The following is a 19797-nucleotide window of genomic DNA, read 5'->3' as shown; positions in this document are numbered from 1 at the left end:
CCTAGAAATGGCGCAGGCTAGCTCATCATTCTGCGGGATCTCATGGGGCTTCTGAACGAAGCGGCTGTGCTTCTTGGTTCTCTAGTACACTTGCCCCATATTCCTAAGGCAGGACTGAATCTGTGTTTAGATAACAGTAACACAAAGAAGGGAATAACGCCGGGAGTCCATTCCCATTCCCTGCGTCTGACGAATGGGTATTCAAACCACGAAGCTCACGCCCAAAACGTCTGTTTAGTCTATAAGGTGCCACAAGGATTCTCTGCTGCTTTATTCCATTTTTGTCCATGCGCCCCGGCCTGACCCTCAGTGAGAACCACCAGGAGCACCTCGTGAACAAGAAGCAGATGGTGACGGAAACGACTGAAGACCAACATCTCAACGCCAAGTTACAACTGGCATGGCAGACGGGGCAATAGGGATGGTAACCGTCTCTGCACCTTGCAAAGGCAAGATGAATGCTGCTGTGTAGCACTGCAGTATCCCTGCATCTGTCAGCAGCATCCGGTTACACATATGGTGAACCAGTGGAACAAAAAAGGCAAACGGGCTCCTATGGTTGCCATGCTATGGCGTGGGTCAGGCAATCAGGGAAAAAGGGTGCTTCTAAATATGATTGTCTGCCGTTGCTTTCATGGAGGAAGGAATGAGTACACATTTACCCAGAATCACTCGTGACACTGTTTATTGCAAATTGGGACTCGATCTCAACCCAGAATTCCAATGGGCAAGGGAGACTGTGAGAACTATGGGATAGCTACGGGATAGCTACCCACAGTGCAACGCTCCAGAAATCGACGCTAGACTCGGTACACGGATGCACACCGCCGAATTAATGTGCTTAGTGTGGCTGCATGCACTTGACTTTATACAATCTGTTTTACAAAACCGGTTTATGTAAAATTGGAATAATCCCGTAGTGTAGACATACCCTTAGTTATACCAACCTAACCCTTGGCGTAGACAGTGCTACATCGATGGGAGGGCTTCTCTCGTTGACATAGCTACCCCTTCTTGGGGAGATGGAGTACCTACGTCGCTGGGAGAAGCTCTCCCATCAGCATAGATAGCACTTCTTCATTAAGTGCTACAGCACTACAGCCACACTGGCGTAGCTGCGCCACTGTAAGTGTAGACAAGTCCTTAGAGTATTTATTCCACTATCTAATATGTCTCACTGCAGGATGTTTCTCCTGATATTTCTCCTACATTCATCTTTCTCTAATTTCATACCATTACTTCAAGTAGCTCCCCTTTGTATCATGCTGAAAAATTCCTCTCCCTCCTTAGTGTACATACTCAGGTAGTCATGACTTCGCCAAGATTCAGAGATTTAGGGTGAAATCCCGGCTCCACTGAAGTCAATGGCAAAATTCCCACTGACTTCAATTGGGCCAGGATTTAACTCATAGTTCCTTTAATCTTTCCTCATATGTCAATCCCTCAGACAATTAATCTTTTTTTTTTTTTTTTTTTGCTCTTCTCTGAATTCTCTCCAGTTTGTCCATATCTTTCTGGAAATAAGATACGCAGGACTGAACGATATATTCCACAGAAGTCTTTCCCCAGTAGAAATCAATATGATATTTATATATATACATATACACACTACACAGGAAAAATTACAATAAAAGAACATTAAAGGTTGAAAAGTCAAGCATTCAGATGTTAAGAAATGCCAGAATAAAGGTTCCCTGTGCAACTTTATTTCAGCCCCAATTGTTCATATGCATTATCAAACAGTCTTCAATCACATCTCATTTTTTCACAGGACCCCTGCCTCAAGATGGAGAGTGCTCACTTAATGAGCAGCTATTTCCCCTCCACATTGTTCAATGTGTGGCCCTATCCCTTAGTTACTGCAAACTATTCAAACCCTGCTCTGAAGAAAAATGAATTTCCTCATGGGCTTTTCTATGGTGCTCATCATCATGAGTGTTTCACAATTTATTTTCAGAACACCTCTGAGACGAGGAGGTATTTATCTGCTCTGTTTTATAGATGGGGAACTGAGGCAGAGAAAGATTCAGGTCAAAAGTATTCACTAATTTTGGGTGCGATACCTAGGATCTGATTTCAGAGTACTTAGCATCATATAGCACTTTGCATCATATAGCACTTTGTATGCACAAGCACAGCTCCCGCTGCTTCCAGTTGCAGCTTTGTGTAATCAGCACTTCTGCCAATCAGACCCCAGGATCTCAAGTCAGGCACCTAGAAAATGAGAAACACACAATTAGGGTTTGTCTACACAACCCTCAGCAGTGAGACTATAAGCCTGGGTCAAAGGACTTCCTAAAATAGTTACCATGCTACGAATAGCTGTGGAGAATTGCAACTCAGGCTGGAGCTTGGGATCTGAAGCCTAGAGCATGAGCTGCAAGTTAAAAGCACTGTTTATACAGCTCTTTTTAGCACAGTTGTGTAAACCCCGCAAGCCTGAGTCTGTCAACCCAGATTCGGAAGTTTGCTGCCATGGGCTGCTGCCAGCTGTGCAGACATACTCTCACTGTCTACTCTGAAAAATTTTGGTTAAGTGACTTGATTAGCATCACATAGGAACTAGAATCCAATGTAGCAGGGCAGCATTCAACTGCCTTCTCTTTCTGTAGTCCCCTGGCTCATCCATTACACATCTCCCAACTGGTGCAAAAAATTAAGCAATGGCCCAACAACAGACTTCTTCAGTATACAACCCTGATTCATCTTCAGAGCAGGTCTGTCATATACACTGAATGAGGCAGGTATTCTGTGGAAGAAATTGTATATGATCATGTAATTGAAGACTGTATCATAATGCATATGCACCTGGGTCTGAATTAAGGTTTCACAGGCAACCTTAATTGTGGTATTTTCTAAGTTTTAAGTGCTTGACTTTGCAACTTTGATAATGTTCTTTCAATGGATTTGTGTATACTTTTCTATACTGAAAAAAACAAACAAACAAACAATCATATGCATCATATTGACACCCACATGGGTCACCAGCAGGGTTGAAACCTTTACATCCATAGCACAGCCTTGTGCCACTTGTTCTAATGGACACACACTAACTAGAGTTGATACACACACACACTTTGCCAGAGGGTTTCACAGATATTTGCTGACAGCAGAAGAATAGTAGACTCAGGAATGTTGGGTTGCCTTCCAGGCTCTGGAGGGGAGTGAGCTCTAGTGGGCACAGGTTTCCCAGCCCTGCTTCACTCCCAGGTACCTTCTAACTCCCCTGCAGCCACGCCAGTCTCCCTCCACCACTAGAGGAGAGACTCTCCTCAGCTTCTGGCTGCCCTGCCTTCTTATAAGCCCCAGCTGCCCTAATTGGGGTGTGGTCCAGGTGTAGCTCCTTCCCCAATCAGCTTGAGCTTTTTCTCTTAGCCCCGAGCCATACCCCAGGGCTGGCTTCTACCCTGTCAGGACTGGAGCAGGTAACCACCCTGCTACAGGCTGAACATTTAGTTGTCTTTTCTTTTTACCTTATATTGGCCTTTGAGTTAGGGGAGAGAAGCAGATGGTAGGAAGTGACCAAGGGAGGGTAACTCAGGGGGACTCTAGGGTGCCAGACACTGTTGACCCCTATTAGGCCCGGTGGAGTCGGAGGGCCCATGCTCCCGTACCAACTGGCCCCAGTGCAGGAGGGGCTTAAGTCTCATGCCCACTTCATTCCCCATCTGGTAAGAAGAGAGACTGTACTGAAAGACGTTCCCACTGGGAGGTGGCACTAGGCCACCTGCCCAACGAGGTGTATTACACAATCATTATTGAAGATGCTAAAGGGGAGCTAGTCCTGGATGAGATGGAGGTATTCAGAGGAAAACCTGGTTTGGATGACTCAATTCCTTACATGTGCACACGAGGACAGCAAAATTCACAGGAGAACTTCTTATTGTCAACAGAAGAGAGGTCTCAATTTTGTACAGCTGTTCCCTAGGAGACTAGGTTCTATGAATCGGTCACCCAAGGAGGCTTATGTATACTAGAAAAATAGGTTAAAGCTGGGGTCAAAAATAGGTTAAAGTACGTAACCATGGCCTTTTCCCCACAGTAGATGTCTTTTACTTCGATTAAGCGGGTTGTGGCGTACCTACGTTCCCCGTAGTTCCTTTCTATGGTGCTTCTCTCTGTAATTTGTTTTCATATCTATTTCCTCAATATTGAGTAGCACCTGTTGTGGAGCAGATACACCATTATAACCTAAAGGGTCAAATTCTCCTCAGATATGTTCCATGGATAGCAATTCATTTCAGACAATCTGCTTTCCCTCTCCATGTACAGAACTGCATGCAGAACTGAGAGATTTTTGTTATGAGAAATTATAACACAGCTCTAAGCTATTAATGTTAAGAACTTTTTCATATAAGAAGATTTCCCCCTATTGCTGGAATACTACTTTCACCTTCAAATAGACAAACTAGGCTGCACCTTAAACTCTAATTAACATTTTTCATTCAATGGAAGTTACAATGGCTTCTTAATCACTAACACCAGTTACCTTAACGCACACATTTGCTATATATCTTCACAGTTCTGCATCAGGTGAATTCAAAGCAAAATAAAATATGAAGGTTGCTGTTGCTACCTATGTTGAGAGCTGTTTCCTGCTTGTCCCCTGTCAGGATCCATATCTTGATTTCTGCTTTCATTAGTGTTGCTATAGTTTCTGGAACACCTGCTTGAAGGCGGTCCTCAATGGCTGTAGCTCCAAGAAGCAGTAAATCCTGAAACAAACATAAGAATTTGAGGGGCTGTTTTCTTTAGGCCAATATCAGCTTAGACCACACTCAAAAGGGAATTAATGACTGCATGCTGTACCTCATCACTAATATAGTGTTTTGGCAAGAGCTGAAGAAGTTACTCACCTTGTGCAGAAACAACGGTTCTTCAAGATGTATGTCTCTATGGGTGTTCCACTGTAGGTGTGCTTGCGTCCTTGCACTGCTGATCAGAGAACTTCAATAGCAGTGTCCAGTAAGCCCACACATGCACTGTCTCTCCTCGTGCTGTGCTCAAGGCTAGTCAGTGCGTGCAGGCTAGCCCCGCTAAGTTCCTTCTCTAGCACAACGTAATTGACAAGAACTCTGTAGTAGAGGGAAGAGAGTGGGTTATGGAGGGACACACATCTTGAAGAACCATGGTTACTGCACAAGGTGAGTAACTTCTTCTTTGAGTAGTATCCCTGTAGGTGGTCCACTGTAGGTGACTCCCAAGCAGTATCGTTTCTGGAGGGCCAAGACTTCAGAATCTGGTCTATTACAGATGGCAGTACTGTGGAGCCAAAGATGGCGGCAGAGTCTCTGGTGATCACATAGTGTTCTGTGAAAGTGTGGGTTGACACACATCACCGCTCTACAGATCTCCGAGATAGGAACATTCTTGAAGGAGGCAACGGATGAGGAAATCGACCTTATGGAGTGTGTACTAACAGTCTGGAGGGGTCATACTGCAAACTTGGCAACACTGTCTGATGAAAGTTGAGACTCATTTGGAAAGCCTTTAGGCTGATACTGCTGAGCCCTTGGATCTTTCTGCAACAAAGAGGAAAAGCTCAGGGGACTTCCTGAAGGCCTTAGTCCTGTCCAGGTAGAAGGCCAGGGCTCTCCTGACATCCAGGGTACGCAACATAGCCTCCCTGCTGTCTCAGAGAAGCTTGAGGTAAAACACTGGAAGGTGAATCAATTGATTCATGTGAAACAGGGAGGTAACCTTAGAGATGAATTTTGGATGTGGCCTAAGACTAACCTTTATCACTGAAGAACACCGTATTCGGTGGATGCACCATCAGAGCAGTTCTCTCTCCTATTCTCATGCCCAAGGTAATCACTATCAGAAAGACCATTTTCATGGAAAGGTATGTCAGCGAACAGGTGGTCAGAGGTTCAAAAGGAGGCCTAGTCAAAGCTTTCAGTACCAAGTTTAGGTCCCACGTGGGAGTCAGAAGTCGAGGTTGTGGGAAAAGGTTTACTATTTCCTTGAGGAACCTGGACATGACAGCACTGACTACCCCTCAATGGGCTGGCGGAAAATTGTTATAGCTGCTAAGTGAATCCTGAGACAGCTTAGAGATAGACCCCATTTCATAAGGGTCAGTTCATAGTCTAGGTAGGATATGTGGAAGACTCACAGATTTTGGGGAGATTTGTTAAGAAGAGCACCAAATCATTTTTGCCACTAAGTATGTCAAGTCAAGGACTTTCTGCTGTGCAACAGAACCTCTTGTACCTCCCTTGAACAGGAGCTTTCTAGATGTTGGACCCAAGCAGAAGCCATGCCTTGAGGTGGAGAATCCCCAAGTCGGGATGTAGGGTATGTCCTCTGTTCTTTGAGAGGAGGTGTGGAATGGCTGGGAGAAGGATTGGTGAGCACGTCGCAAGCTGTGACAGGTAAGGGTACCAGGTCTGCCTCAGCCAAGTAGGAGGAATCAGAATGACATGGGCTCCGTCTTTTTATTTTCTGCGGGACCTTCAATAGTAGGGGAAATGAAGGGAAGGCGTTATTATACTGACAGATGAAGAGAAGGGAGTTACCTTACAAGTGGCGAACCAGTGTTGACAGGGCCAATTCAATCAGCGTGGATGTAGTCCACTCCCAATAATTGATGAGGAGGTGCCAATACCAGGAGAGGCAAAACTGCTTTTGTAATGAGCCAGCCACTCCCAGTCCCTATTCAAGCCCAAATTAATGGTGTTAAATTTGCTAATGAATTTTAGTTCTGCAGTTTCTTTTTGAGGTTTTTTTGTTCAAGTAGGCCTACTTTTAAATCTGCCTGCATCTGTAATTTTCACTCCATGCATCTGATGTGGGTTCTTTACCCATGAAAGTTTATGCCCAAATAAATCTATCATTGTTTTTGTGAATACAGACTAACAAGGCTAGCCTCTGATACTTGACATCAGGCCTGAGAGCCACCTTCATGAAGATGATCTTCTGTCAGCGCTCTCTGTGCTTACGAGATCATGGAGGGAGTAGTTGGCAAAGACCACACTTTTGCTGGATGTGGGTTTCCCTGAGGCAGTGAATGCACTGGGAGTGCTTGTCTGCAACCGGGATCACCTCTTTGCAAGTAAGGCACTTCTTGAAGCCTGGAAAACCAAGCATACCCCATTACTGGGGAAGCATCCCCAGTGGGGGAGAAAAGAGAGGGAGTAAAATAAATTATTTTTTTATTATTATTTTCAAGGGTCAAATAAGAAAGGAGAAAAAAACGAGAACTATAACTAGGAGACTAACTAGTTATAGATACATAAAATAAAGCACAAGTCTTATAATGGCTCCATCTCTAGCCACAGGCAGTTGAGAACGAACTAAGGAGGGTTCGCCCATGTGCGCAGACTAGCCTCATGGCGCAGTACGAGGAGAGACAGCACACATGCAGGCCTAGTGGACACTGTTACCAAAGTTCTCCAATCAGCAGTGCAGAGACACGAGCACACCTACAGTGGAGCACCCATAGGGTCACTAATCAAAAGAGAAATACAGTACAGTAATTTTTTTTGTGGTTCTTCTATTTCCTCTGCGTACAATCCACATTTTAGAGATGTATAATGGAGCCAAACGTTTCTGATCAGAAAAACAGTAACATTTCAAAAGCAATTAATTGAAGTTACACAACTTTAACGTCACCCAGTGGATGAACATACATACTGGTGCATTCACTAATCACCATAGAAATATGCTTGAACGGTCACAATCTGTATTTCTTAAGCTCACAAAACAGAAATTACCTGATGTCACATCATTTAGAACTATTTCCCCTCCAATAAAATGTACACACAGCCTGCATACAATCACTCCAGGCTAAAATTATTGCAATTATTTACGGACATAATCACATTATATGTAACACAAATGGAATGAATATTGAACAATCCAAGTATCTGTACTGTATATACGTATACTATATTTCTGGAAAGAAAAAGAATGTCTCATACAACTAGTTAGTGCTACAGAGCTTTGCATATTTTTCTGAAATTTTAGGGCCATTGCAGGAAAGGATTTGGCCATGTTACAGAAAATATGGCAGACAAAATGCTGCAGAAGTAAAAGCAGCAAACTCTACCAAATAAAGCCGCAGTCTTATCTGCCAGTTTTAACCTTGAAAGCATTTAAGTAATTCATCAGCCAAAAGAGAGAGGATTTTTTATACATTTTGTAATCATTTAACTTAGTTATTTGTAACTTTACAGATATTGTACAGGAAAAATTTCAGCAGCATAGACTGAAAAAAGTATCTTTTGGATTGAGAATTAGAAAAATAAACATGAAAACTGGAGTGGATACAACAGTAGAAAAGTGAGAAAGAGCGAGAGTGTGCATACGTATGTGTAATATATACATATATTCCAGCAGCTGTATTTATTAATTCAATATGTGATACATTTAGCAAAATAATCCTGCTTGAAGACTATGGAGCTATTCACATGCATAAGGTAAGCAGGATTTAGCCCTCAGCAGCATAAACGTCTACAGTTGTTACCTTTTCAATGATCTCATAGCACTCCTCCATCTTTTGAGTTCTGTCTTTCAAAATTGTGCTAGCTTCATTATAAACATTTAACCACTCTCGATAAGAATTTTCTGACAGGTCCGCATATGCAACGCACAGAGTCCTCAAACCTACAAAACAGAATATAGATGTTGCACACATTAACCTACTGATGGGAAGGATGGCATCACTACAATTCTTCTATTGACTGAACCAGCTGATGCTAAACACCTGGCCCCCTCACTGGAGTCAATGAAAGTTTCGCTCATATAAGTAATGGAACATCAAGCTCTAGAAAGGCAAGACAATCTCCCAGTATAGTTTGAAAACATTTGGATTTTTCCACCAACTTCACCCAAATGGGGCAGATTATGAATTTACTGACACTGGCATAAATCTAACCAATTCCAGTGACTACGCTGGATTTACACCAGTATAACCAAGATGAGAAGCTGGCGTAACATGCACAAACCTCTCCCCAATTTTCAGTAATCTAGTAATACTGGAGCAACAACAGTGTAATCTTTCATCTAATCTTTCATTTGAGGCTGAAAGTGATTTGTTTTAAATCTAAATTACTATAAGTCACACAACCCCAATGAGGTTGGTAACTATTATTATTATATTTCAACAGTAGGTATTTCATATATGTAATACTACTCATCCCAAATTATTGCTCATCCCAATACTTCCTTTCAGAGAAGACACTGTATTCTCCCCCTCCGTGCACGCATATTAACGTATAGCTATGTGAATGGGAGTTACACCTACATAATACATAGAGAATAGGCCCCATGGAGTATGAAAGAGATCATTTTATTAGACGGCTGATCAAGTTTAACATAGACTCATAGGTCAGAAGGGACCAATATGATCATCTAGTCTGACCTCCTGCACAAGGCAGGCCACAGAACCCTACCCATCCACTTTTATAACAACCCCTAACCCATGACTGAGTTATTGAAATCCTCAAAATTGTGGTTTGAAGACCTCAAGCTGCAGAGAACCAGTCAGCAGCAGACCCCATGCCCCACGCTGCAGAGGAAGGCGAAAAACCTGCCAATCCGCCCTGGAGGAAAGATTCTTCCCGCAGAGCCCCAAAGTGGCGATCAGCCTAACCCTGAGCATGTGGGCCAAGATCGACCAGCCAGCACCAAGAAGAATTCTCTGCAGTAACTCAGTTTTCCCACCCATTCCAACATCCCCTCACAGACCATTGAGCAGACTTATCTCTGATAATCCAAGATCAATTGCCCAATGTAACACTATCCATCTAAACATCCGCCTCCATATACTTATCAAGACTTAGTCTTAAAGCAATAAGTCTTTTTGCCCCCACTACTTCCTCGAAGCTGTTCCAGAACTTCAACTCCCCTAATGGTTAGAAACCTTCGTCTAATTTCACAAGTCTAAAACTTCCTAATACCAGTTTGTTACCCATTTGTCCTCGTGCCTACATTAGTAAAACTTTAAATAATCTCCCTCCTCACCCTAGATGTTAATCCCCCTGATATATGTTGATATAGAGCAAAAGCATATCCCCGGGCCCTTCTTTTTGCAGCTAATACAACCAAGCCTTTTGGAAGTCTCCTTTCATAAGGCAGGTTTTTTCCATTCCTCGGATCAGATCCTAGTAGCCCGTCTGCTGAACCTGTTCCATGTTGAAAATTCATCCTCTTAAACATGGGAACATGCCAAACTGCACGATAATATTCCAGTAGGGTCTCACCATGCGCCTTATATAACGGTACTAGAACACGCCTCCTTATCCTTGCTGGAAATACCCTCACCTGATGCATCTAAACGCATTTGCTTTTTTAAACAGCCAGTACACATTGGCGGCTCATGGTCATCTGCTATCAGCCAATACACACAGGTCTTCTTCTCACTCTGTCGCTCCAACTGATGTGTCCTCAACGTAATAGTTTAAAATTCTTTATTAATCACTGAAGTGCAATGACCTGCACTTTTCACTATTATATGTCTCATCCTATTACTATTACATCCAGTTTACAGGTGGTCCAAGATCTTCCTAATAGTATATCCCGGTCTTCTCGCGTGTTAGCAATACCCCAGCTTCGTCGTCAGCCGCAAATTTATTAGCCACATTCCCGCTCTTTTGCCAAGGGTCAGTATAAACAGGTTAAATAAGACGGTCCCAAAACTGATACCTGAGGGACCCACTAGTAACCTCCTATCCAAGCCTGACAGTCGCACCCTTCCCAGTACGAACAACGCTGGACGGCTCCCCTTTACCAGTTCCTTATCCACTTAACAACATCCATATTCACCCCTCTTTTCCAAGTTTAACTAACAGTTCCCATAGCGGAAACCGTGTCAAATGCCTTACGAAATCGTAGGTAAATTAGATTCTACCGCATTTCCCTTTCTTTGTCCTAAGTAATTTCCGAGCACCATTCCTCAAAGAAGGAGATCAGGTTGGTGGCATGATCTACCTTTAAGTAAAATCCTGTTTGCAATTCGTTTCCCAATTACCATTGACCTCAAGTCCCTTAACTACTTTCCTCCTTTAAAATTTTTCAAGAACCTTTACAATACTACAGACATCAAGCTAACAGGACTATAATTACCCGGATCATTATATTCCCTTCTAAAAAATAGGAAACTACGTTTACATTCCCAGTCGTAACGGTAACAACCCCGAGTTTTAAACCGATGCTTAAAAATTCTCGTAACGGCGTTCGCATTGCGCATGCGCCATTCCTTTAATACCTCGATGTGGAGATATGTCCGGGCCTCTGGCGATTATTGTCCCATTAAGCTGTTCAAGTTTAGCCCGTACCGCTCAACTGCGGTAATATCCACCTCCATATCCACCATTCCCGTTTATCCATCCCTGTCCATCATCCCTAAACTCCTGCACTAGTCTAGTAAAGACTGAGGCCAAAGTACTGTATTTAGATATTGGGGCAAATGCCGTAGGTTATCCAACCTCCGTCCATCCTCAGTGAATAGCGCCCACCTTCTTTCTTTGTTTTCTTTTATTTATGGTGGCCTGTAGGACCTTTAACTATTGTTTTGATGAATCCCCTGTGCAAGGCCATATCTAAATGCGGCTTTAGCCTCCCACTTTATCCCTACATGTTCTGACCTCAACTATTAGTAAGCTTCCCCTTGCGCAATCCCCCTTTTCTTCCACCCCCTGTAAAGCTTTCATGCTTTTCCTATACCCCTCTCTGAGATGCTTGCTCAATGCCACTTGGCCTACAACTCCGCCCATGTTTTTTTTCCCCTTTCTTGGATATGCAGGCTCCGACAGTTTCCCGCAGTGCGACTTGAAAGTAATTCCAGGCCTCCTTCCGCTATTTAATCCACAAGTTTTCCTTTCCTCGTCCAATCCACTTCCCTAACAAATTTCCTTAACTCATTATAAATTGCACCTCGAGATTTCGAACCTAATACCCAATCTACATTTGTTTATCCATACCATCTAAGATTTGAACTGAATCAGCTCATGATCACTCAAACAAGGTTGTCCCCTACCACCATTTCTTCTAGAGGTCCTCAACTGCTCACCAAAAACCAAATTTAAAATGGCATCCCTTCTCGTAGGTACTCAACTACTTGATGAAAGAAATCCATCCGCTATCAACATCAGAAAAATCTGACCCCTATTATTCTTGCAAGCACTCGTCCTCCAGTCTATATCCGGGAAGTTGAAGTCTCCCATAATCACACATTTCCCCTTTGTGTTTACTTCATTAAAGACATTAAAGAGGTCTCTATCCATATCCAAATCAGATCCTGGCGGTCTGTAGCACACCCCAAGCATTATCTCAGGGGAAGCTCTAGTAGCTTTTTTACCCAGTGTGATTTTTTCCCAGACAGACTCTGTCTTATCCTTTCCATCACTTCTTATTTCATTACAGTTAATCTCATCACTGATGTACAAGGCTACTCCACCACCTTTGCCTTTCTTCCTGTCTTTTCTAAACAGCACATGTCTACACTACAAAATAAGTTAACCTAATGTACACTGGCATACAGCCACTGCAGTTATTAAATTGCTTGTGTGTGTGTGTGCACGTGGCACCTTGAGTCGGCAATGCCTGTTCTTACCAGGAGCACTTGTATCGACTGTAGTGTCAGCGTGGGGCATTGTGGTATGGCTCCCGAGAGCCAGCAAAAGTTGATGTAAGCGTCAACATAATTATAGAAACTGACTCTACGCTGCTCAGGGAGGTGGTATTACTGAATTGGCATACAGAGGCACTTACGTCAGCAGGAACCAAGTTTAAATGAAGACTCTTCCACAGCTAGGTCAACACAAAGCATCTTACATCAACTTTACTGTGCAGTGTAGACCAGGCCTAAGTAATAACTTTTATTCTGGCATGAGTTAGTCAGAAAAAGGAGGAAGCATGCCATATAAAATAGAAAGGCTTTATTATTTGGGGTTAGGGGAGTTCATAGAACAAACTGGAAAAAATAGGACTGAGGAAAAAATACATTTTTACAGTAATAAAGTAAAATGTATATATAATGAACAAAGCTCATATCCCTGTTAGCACTTCCTTGTGAATGACTGTGTCATGGATTTGTTACCAGTAAAATAAAAAGCTGGCATGTTTGATTTTAGATTGTAAGCTCCTACGAGCAGTGCCACTGAGCCAGATTCAGACATGAATCTACATGAGTTTACGTTTCAATGCACATATTTTTCCCAGCTCTTTCAGCTTGTATGTTACACTAGCTTAGACACTTAGGCCTAATTCTCATTTCTTCTGATTTTACACTGCTGTAATTCCATTGATTTCAGTGTAGTTACTCCTGATTTACATGAATCAAAGTGAGATCAGAATCAAGTCCCTACTCTCCCCTATTCTTATGCAGGACTCAGTACTGCTCCCACTGAAACCACCATGATTTTAACAGAAGCAGGATCAGCGTGTAAAATCCTTTTTTAGACTTACACATGGGTAAGTGAGTTTACCTTACATATACTACATATCACTCTATGAATTTGTCTTTATTTTTGTCTTGTTCAGCACTCAAAAATTTGTTGACATTTAAAAATTAATACATAAAATACTAATAATAATTCAAAAATTTGATTCAAACTTGCATGTTGTTTCACTTACCTTCTGTGGCAAAGTATTCAAGATGCAATAGTGTTTGCTCCATATACTGGGAATCTTTTGAAAGTCTCTCAAAAATAACATTATCCTATCAAAACCAAATTAAATATAAAGAGTAAATTCACATGTAAACTCCTCACTCATGTACCTACAATGCACAAGTGTTCAACCCCTCAAGATCTAACTGATGTGAGGTGCCTAAAGTGGACATGATAATATCTGAAAATGAAAATACATACAATAATGAATTTTGGTTTACCTATGAAATGGATCTAGCTTCACTTAGAAAGCCAAAGCTGGAATATTACAGTTTCTACCACCATATATGAACTCCAAGCAGAAGTGAAAAGGGGTGGGATACTGTAATTGCTTTGCAAATACAAAAACACAAACATTGTTTCTTTAGATTTTTCTTCCCTTACCCCCAAACTTGTTACACTGTTATTTAAATTTAGAATACAGTACTGCAAAGATGGAATGCTCCATTTTGAATTACTGAAGTGAGACTGGGTTTTCCAAGAACAGAAGAGTCCTGAACAATAAAAAACAAAGTTCCAAAACAGATCCATACTTAAGAGTCTTATCTTGCAATTCTTACTCAGGCAAAACTCCCATTTATGTCAACGACAGTTTTGCCTAATTAAGAAGTCAGAACAATAAGCAACATAGGCTGGATTCCATTGCTGAGAATTGGCTTAGAAGCACCATCCATTACTGCCTGTGGTTATTTCTGGGACTGATACAGGTCTGGGGTGGAGGGGAAATGATGAGAGAAAAGTTGCCTGAGAAATCAGGAACAGAATAAAAGTGTAAAAGACATACAAGAAAAGGAACTTCATTTTTAATATCTAGATGTACTTCAAATACAGTTGTGCATAAATAAGTAATTTATAATATCACTTTCATTATTTTATGAGACCAAGACAAGAACATATTCAGGCTTCTGCCCAATAAATGCAAACTCACTTTCAAAAGTTATGGTAACTATTTTTCTTAAAACAAAACAAATTGATTTTTGGTGTCATTCTTGCCTCCCCTGATCTTGCGATTGTTGCGGCCCCTTTGCTGCTGCTAGAGGGTATTATCCTGTTCCCACTGAAGTCAAAGGCAAAACTTCCACTAACGTCTATGAAGCAAGATCAGACCCACAATACCTCTCCTCTTTATTCTTCCCAATGCTAGTTCTGTGACGTGTAACAGCTGCAACATTCAGCAACACAAAACTGACAGCAAGAGGAAGAAAGAGCACAGCAGTGTGAAAATGCAGATGTCAGACATGGTCAGTTCTGTTGGGTCCAGATTTTTGTGTGACTTTCAAAAGTTTTAAGCAATGTATAATTACAGTGGCCTTGATTCACCTCTGTTATTCCACTTTCATGTTGGCATAACTCCACTGAAATCAACAGAGCTACACTGGAGTATAGTAGAGATGCATCCAGCCCTGTATTTCAAATGATTTTTTAAAACTGTGTTAAAAAAAACAACACACGCACTCTAGTAAATTAGAGCCTTACGGTAAAATGTCACAGAAGTAGCACTGTTAAAATAAACAGAGATTTAATTCCACATGATAAAACTGAGCCACCCTCCACCACTTCCCACTGAATTTAAAGCCACACCCTGCTGTGGCTGTTGATACCTCTTATTTTTTTTTACAGTCATTTCATTTTCATACATTATCCCTCCTGTTGGTGAAAGTAGAAGCATAGCATATTATGAGCAGGAACAACTAGCAGCAGCAGATGCAGAGATGGGATAAAGCAGAAGATCATGAGACAGGCAGGGCTAAATGCTTGAGGACAGACTCCAGTTTTGAAGGTTCAGGCCACAGTGTTTAGATGTCTACGGGTATGTCTACACTATGCGATTATTTCGATTTTACATAAAGCAGGTTTGTAAAACAGATTGTATGAAGTCGAGTGCACACAGCCACACTAAGCACATTAATTCGGCAGTGTGCGTCCATGGTCCGAGGCTAACGTCGATTTCCGGAGCGTTGCACTCTGGGTAGCTAGCCTGTAGCTATCCCATAGTTCCCGCAGTCTCCCCTGCCCATTGGAATTCTGGGTTGAGATCCCAATGCAAAAACAGTGTCGCGGGTGATTCTTCCTCTGTTGAAAGCAACGGCAGTGACAAATCATTTTTGGCCTCTTTTTCCCTGGATTTGCCCTGGCAGACGCGCTAGTCATGGCCATCGTGCCACGTGCCTGTTGTGTACCCTGAACCGCTGAATGTTTTGACCCTTCAGGCAATTATAACAATTGAACTCAGCCAACAATGCCAATGCTTTTCGGGACTGCGGAGCTGTGGGATATTGGAGGTCCTCAGTAATGCCCTCCCCTCCTCCATTGAGCGTCCATTTGTATTCTGCTTTCCGTTACGCTTGTCACACAGCACTGTGCTGTGGTACTCTGGTCCATCATTAAGCTGAGAGATTTTTTTCAAATGCTTGGCATTTCATCTTCTGTAACGGAGACAGAACAGATTTGTCTCCCCATACAGCGATCAGATCCAGTATCTCCTGTACGGTCCATGCTGGAGCTCTTTTTGGATTTGGGACTGCATCGCCACCTGTGCTGATCAGAGCTCCACGCTGGGCAAACAGGAAATGAAATTCAAAAGTTTGCAGGGCTTTTCCTGTCGGTCTACCTGGCCAGTGCATCCGAGTTCAGATTGCTTTCCAGAGCAGTCACAATGGTGCACTGTGGGATACTGCCTGGAGGCCAATACCATCGATTTGTGGCCACACTAACCCTAATCCGACATGGCAATACTGATTTCAGCGCTACTCGTCTCATCGGGGAGGAGTACAAAAATCGTTTTAAAGAGTCCTTTATATCGATATAAAGGGCCTCGTTGCGTGGACAGGTGCAGGGTTAAATCGGTTTAAAGCTGCTAAATTTGGTTTAATCACGTAGTGTAGACCAGGCCTAACTTCCTGACTGTACCTGCACATCAGAGGAGACATCCTGCCTGCACTGAAGTCAAAGGCAAGACTCCCACTGACTTTAACACAGGCAGGATTTCAGTTCAGGCACTGAGAGTCCTAAATACTACTTGTGCCTGCAAACAAAATCAGAGAACAGGTTAAGGCTCCTTAAACATTCAGCCCCTAATACGTGCAGCTAACAGATATTCATTAAAAGGGACAACATTTCAACATTCTAAAAACAATGTGACTGCTGCAGCAGCTCACAATATTTCCAATATTCTCCGTTAGCAGTAGCAGATTACTTACAGCCCCTTTGCAGTACAGACGTAGTTGCCCCATTGGAGTTCGAACTATTACAGACATTCTCTTTCTGTTACTATGAGAAAACAAACAGCCACTTTAAATTATTTTCTAATCAGATCTGTGGTTCTAGGAGTAAAAACACAGTCTGATCCACAAGTTTTCTTCCATACACTTGGCACATTTTAAACCAGATCATACAAAAACACTCGTAAATGTACTATACATAACAATCTTACACATCCGTTTCTATCTTCCGATCCTATGCTTCTTTAATCAATATGAACATAAACGGTCTGATTTATAGTAGTTTATGGCATACAGATGCACATCCACATTTGCATTCCTAATGTACATTGGAAATTACTGGGACTACCTATACTAATCTGGTATTCCTGAAGTTGGTAATCTGCATGCACAGATATTGGCTCGTACAATTAATGTAATTACGTACACACAAATAAGGCATGAATTGCAAGTGAAAGTTTCTATGCCTAGAACTTTTTGAAAATCATGTCCCAAACAATTTACCATAACTTTTCAAAGATAAACTCACTAAACACTCCAGTTCAAAAATACAATTGATTATCATATAGAAACATGTATTTTGTTGAACCTGTCTCCTTGCTCCCAGTGCTGACACACTTCAAGATTGCAGGGGCAGATTGTTCATCTTCTCAGCGAGAGGTAATGCTTTGCATTGCTTAACTACCACTCCTCTGGAGCTTTCTTAAGGAATAAAACTAATGGGTTCCCATCAGGGTCCCACCTAATACAGAAGGATGGTGGCTAAGAAGTGTGTCCTGGAAGTTCAAGGAGGGAGAAGATTTTGTGGAGTGTTGTGTCCAGTTGTGAGTTCCACATTTCAGGAAAGATGTGGACAAATTGGAGAGAGTCCAGAGAAGAGCAACAAAAATGATTAAAGGTCTAGAAAATATGATCTATGAGGGAAGACTGAAAAAATTAGGTTTGTTTACTCTGGAAAAGAGAAGAGTAAGAGGGGCATGATAGCAGTTTTCAAGTACATAAAAGGTTGTTACCAGGAGGAGGGAGAGAAAAATTTTCTTAAGTCTGAGGATACATCAAGAAGCAATGGGCGTAAATTGCAGCAAGGGAGGTTTAGGTTGGACATTAGGAAAAACTTCCTAACTGTCAGAGTGGTCAAGCACTGGATTAAATGTCTAAGGAAGTTGTGGAATCTCCATCATTGGAGATTTTTAAGAGCAGGTTAGACAAACACCTGTCAGGGATGGTCTAGATAATACTTAGTCCTGCCATGAGAGCAGGGAACTGGACTAGATGACCTCTCAAGGTCCCTTCCAGTCCTAGGATTCTATGTGTCTGTTGTGTGTAACAAAGCTCAAGGTAATATCACTGTTGTATATGGCAAGGCAACACCTTTAACTCTGGACAGCAAAAGATACTAGAAAAACATCAACAGTTTGAAGGGAATTCAGAGAAGAGCAAGAAAAATTATTTTAAAAATTTACTTGCAAGAAAAGAATAAAGGCATATGAGGAAAGAGTTAAATTACCATGGATATGCTAGCACTCTACCTTATATATTTTTGACCCCAAGAAGGAATAAGAATTGGTAGAATTGTTTAAGCAGGTATAACTAGGAGTAACGGGATAAAAATGAAAAAAAATTAGGCTGAATGTTAGGAAAACTACCTTTGGAGTATATTAGATGGCAGAACAGTCTCCCATAGGAAGTAGTGGTAATCACTTGAATCATTTCTAACTGGACACTCAAGAATATAATGTACAATCCTGTGCTGGCAGAGGTATCAACTAGATGACTTAATGGGTGTTTTTCACTTCTAAGTTTTATGTATGTTATTAAGGGACCTAGGCACTGTTCCCACAGATGAAGCAAGGGGGCTGATTTCATAAACCCTGGCGAAATGCCAGTAAAAAGAATACTCTCAGCATACTGTAAACTATGCAAACAAACCTCCTGCTTTAGGAGAAATTATTCAACAAATGAATATACAAATATACAAAGGGGCGAACAATGGGGACTTTCATGTTCCTCTTAAAAACATTAATTTTGCCTTACTAGTAAATTGCATTTTGTGAGTTTCCCCCCAATTTCCAAAACATGGATTGGTTCATCTGACACGCTAGGAAGCTAGCCAGAATCTCCCACCTCATGCAGTTTTGTGCCTCTTCCCAGAAGCAATCTGTGCACTAAAGATTTAGAAAAAATTTCTGAGCAAATAATTAGCTTTATATTTACACTCAAATCAAAACAAACTACGTAAAAAGAATACTAGGGTTTCAAAGTAGAGCATACACAAGTCAGGAAATGTCAAAGTTAAGATTGGTCACACAACCTTAACTCTCTCTGCAACTTTAACTCTGTCCCTTGTGCACACACATTCAGCACCAAGTTTGAGTCTCCACTTCTCTACAAGACTTTTACCCAATCAGACTAAACCCAATGAAATCAAACAAGTTAGACTGGCATAAAACAAGAGTGTAGAATTGGGTCCTGTGAATGAAGCAGGGGTACATAATGAATAGGGCCCTACCAAATTCACAGTCCATTTTGGTGAACTTCACAGTTATAGGATTTAAAAAATCATAAATTTCATGATTTCAGTTATTTAAATTTAAAATTTCACAGTATTGTAATTGTAGGGGTCCTGACCCAAAAACAAGCTGGGGGAGAAAGTCACAGTATTGCTGCCTTTACTTCTGTGCTGCTGCTGGTGGCGGCGCTGCCTTCAGAGCTGGGCAGCTCGAGAGTGGCGGCTGCTGGCCAGGACCCCAGCTCTGAAGGTACCGTTGCTGCCAAGAGAAGCACAGAAGTAAAGCTGGCATGGTATGGTATTGCCACCCATCCTTCTGCACTACTGCCTGCAGAGCCGGGCCTTCAGTCAGCAGCTGCCATTGTTTGGCTGCCCAGCTCTGAACGCAGCGCAGAAGTAAGGGTAGCAATACCGCGACCCCCTAAAATAATCTTGCAACCCCCCCTGCAAC

General features: G+C 42.0%; 1 protein-coding gene across 1 annotated transcript in view; it reads right to left on the bottom strand.

Moving 5' to 3' along the window:
• The window catches only part of ATP8A2 (ATPase phospholipid transporting 8A2), a 612384-nt gene that overhangs the window by 482928 nt on the left and 109659 nt on the right, over positions 1–19797 (bottom strand). The window contains exons 20-23 of the mRNA XM_075061658.1: positions 16817–16886; positions 13582–13666; positions 8471–8610; positions 4577–4715 (exon numbers count right to left, since the gene is read on the bottom strand). Of these exons, the coding sequence (XP_074917759.1) occupies positions 4577–4715; positions 8471–8610; positions 13582–13666; positions 16817–16886 (434 nt within the window). The remainder of the gene's footprint in view (positions 1–4576; positions 4716–8470; positions 8611–13581; positions 13667–16816; positions 16887–19797) is intronic.

This window comes from Chelonoidis abingdonii, chromosome 1 (genome assembly GCF_003597395.2).
Source record: "Chelonoidis abingdonii isolate Lonesome George chromosome 1, CheloAbing_2.0, whole genome shotgun sequence".
NCBI lineage: Eukaryota > Metazoa > Chordata > Testudines > Testudinidae > Chelonoidis > Chelonoidis abingdonii.
The sequence above is the reverse complement of the archived record's forward strand: the minus strand, read 5'-3'. Positions and strand labels throughout refer to the sequence as shown.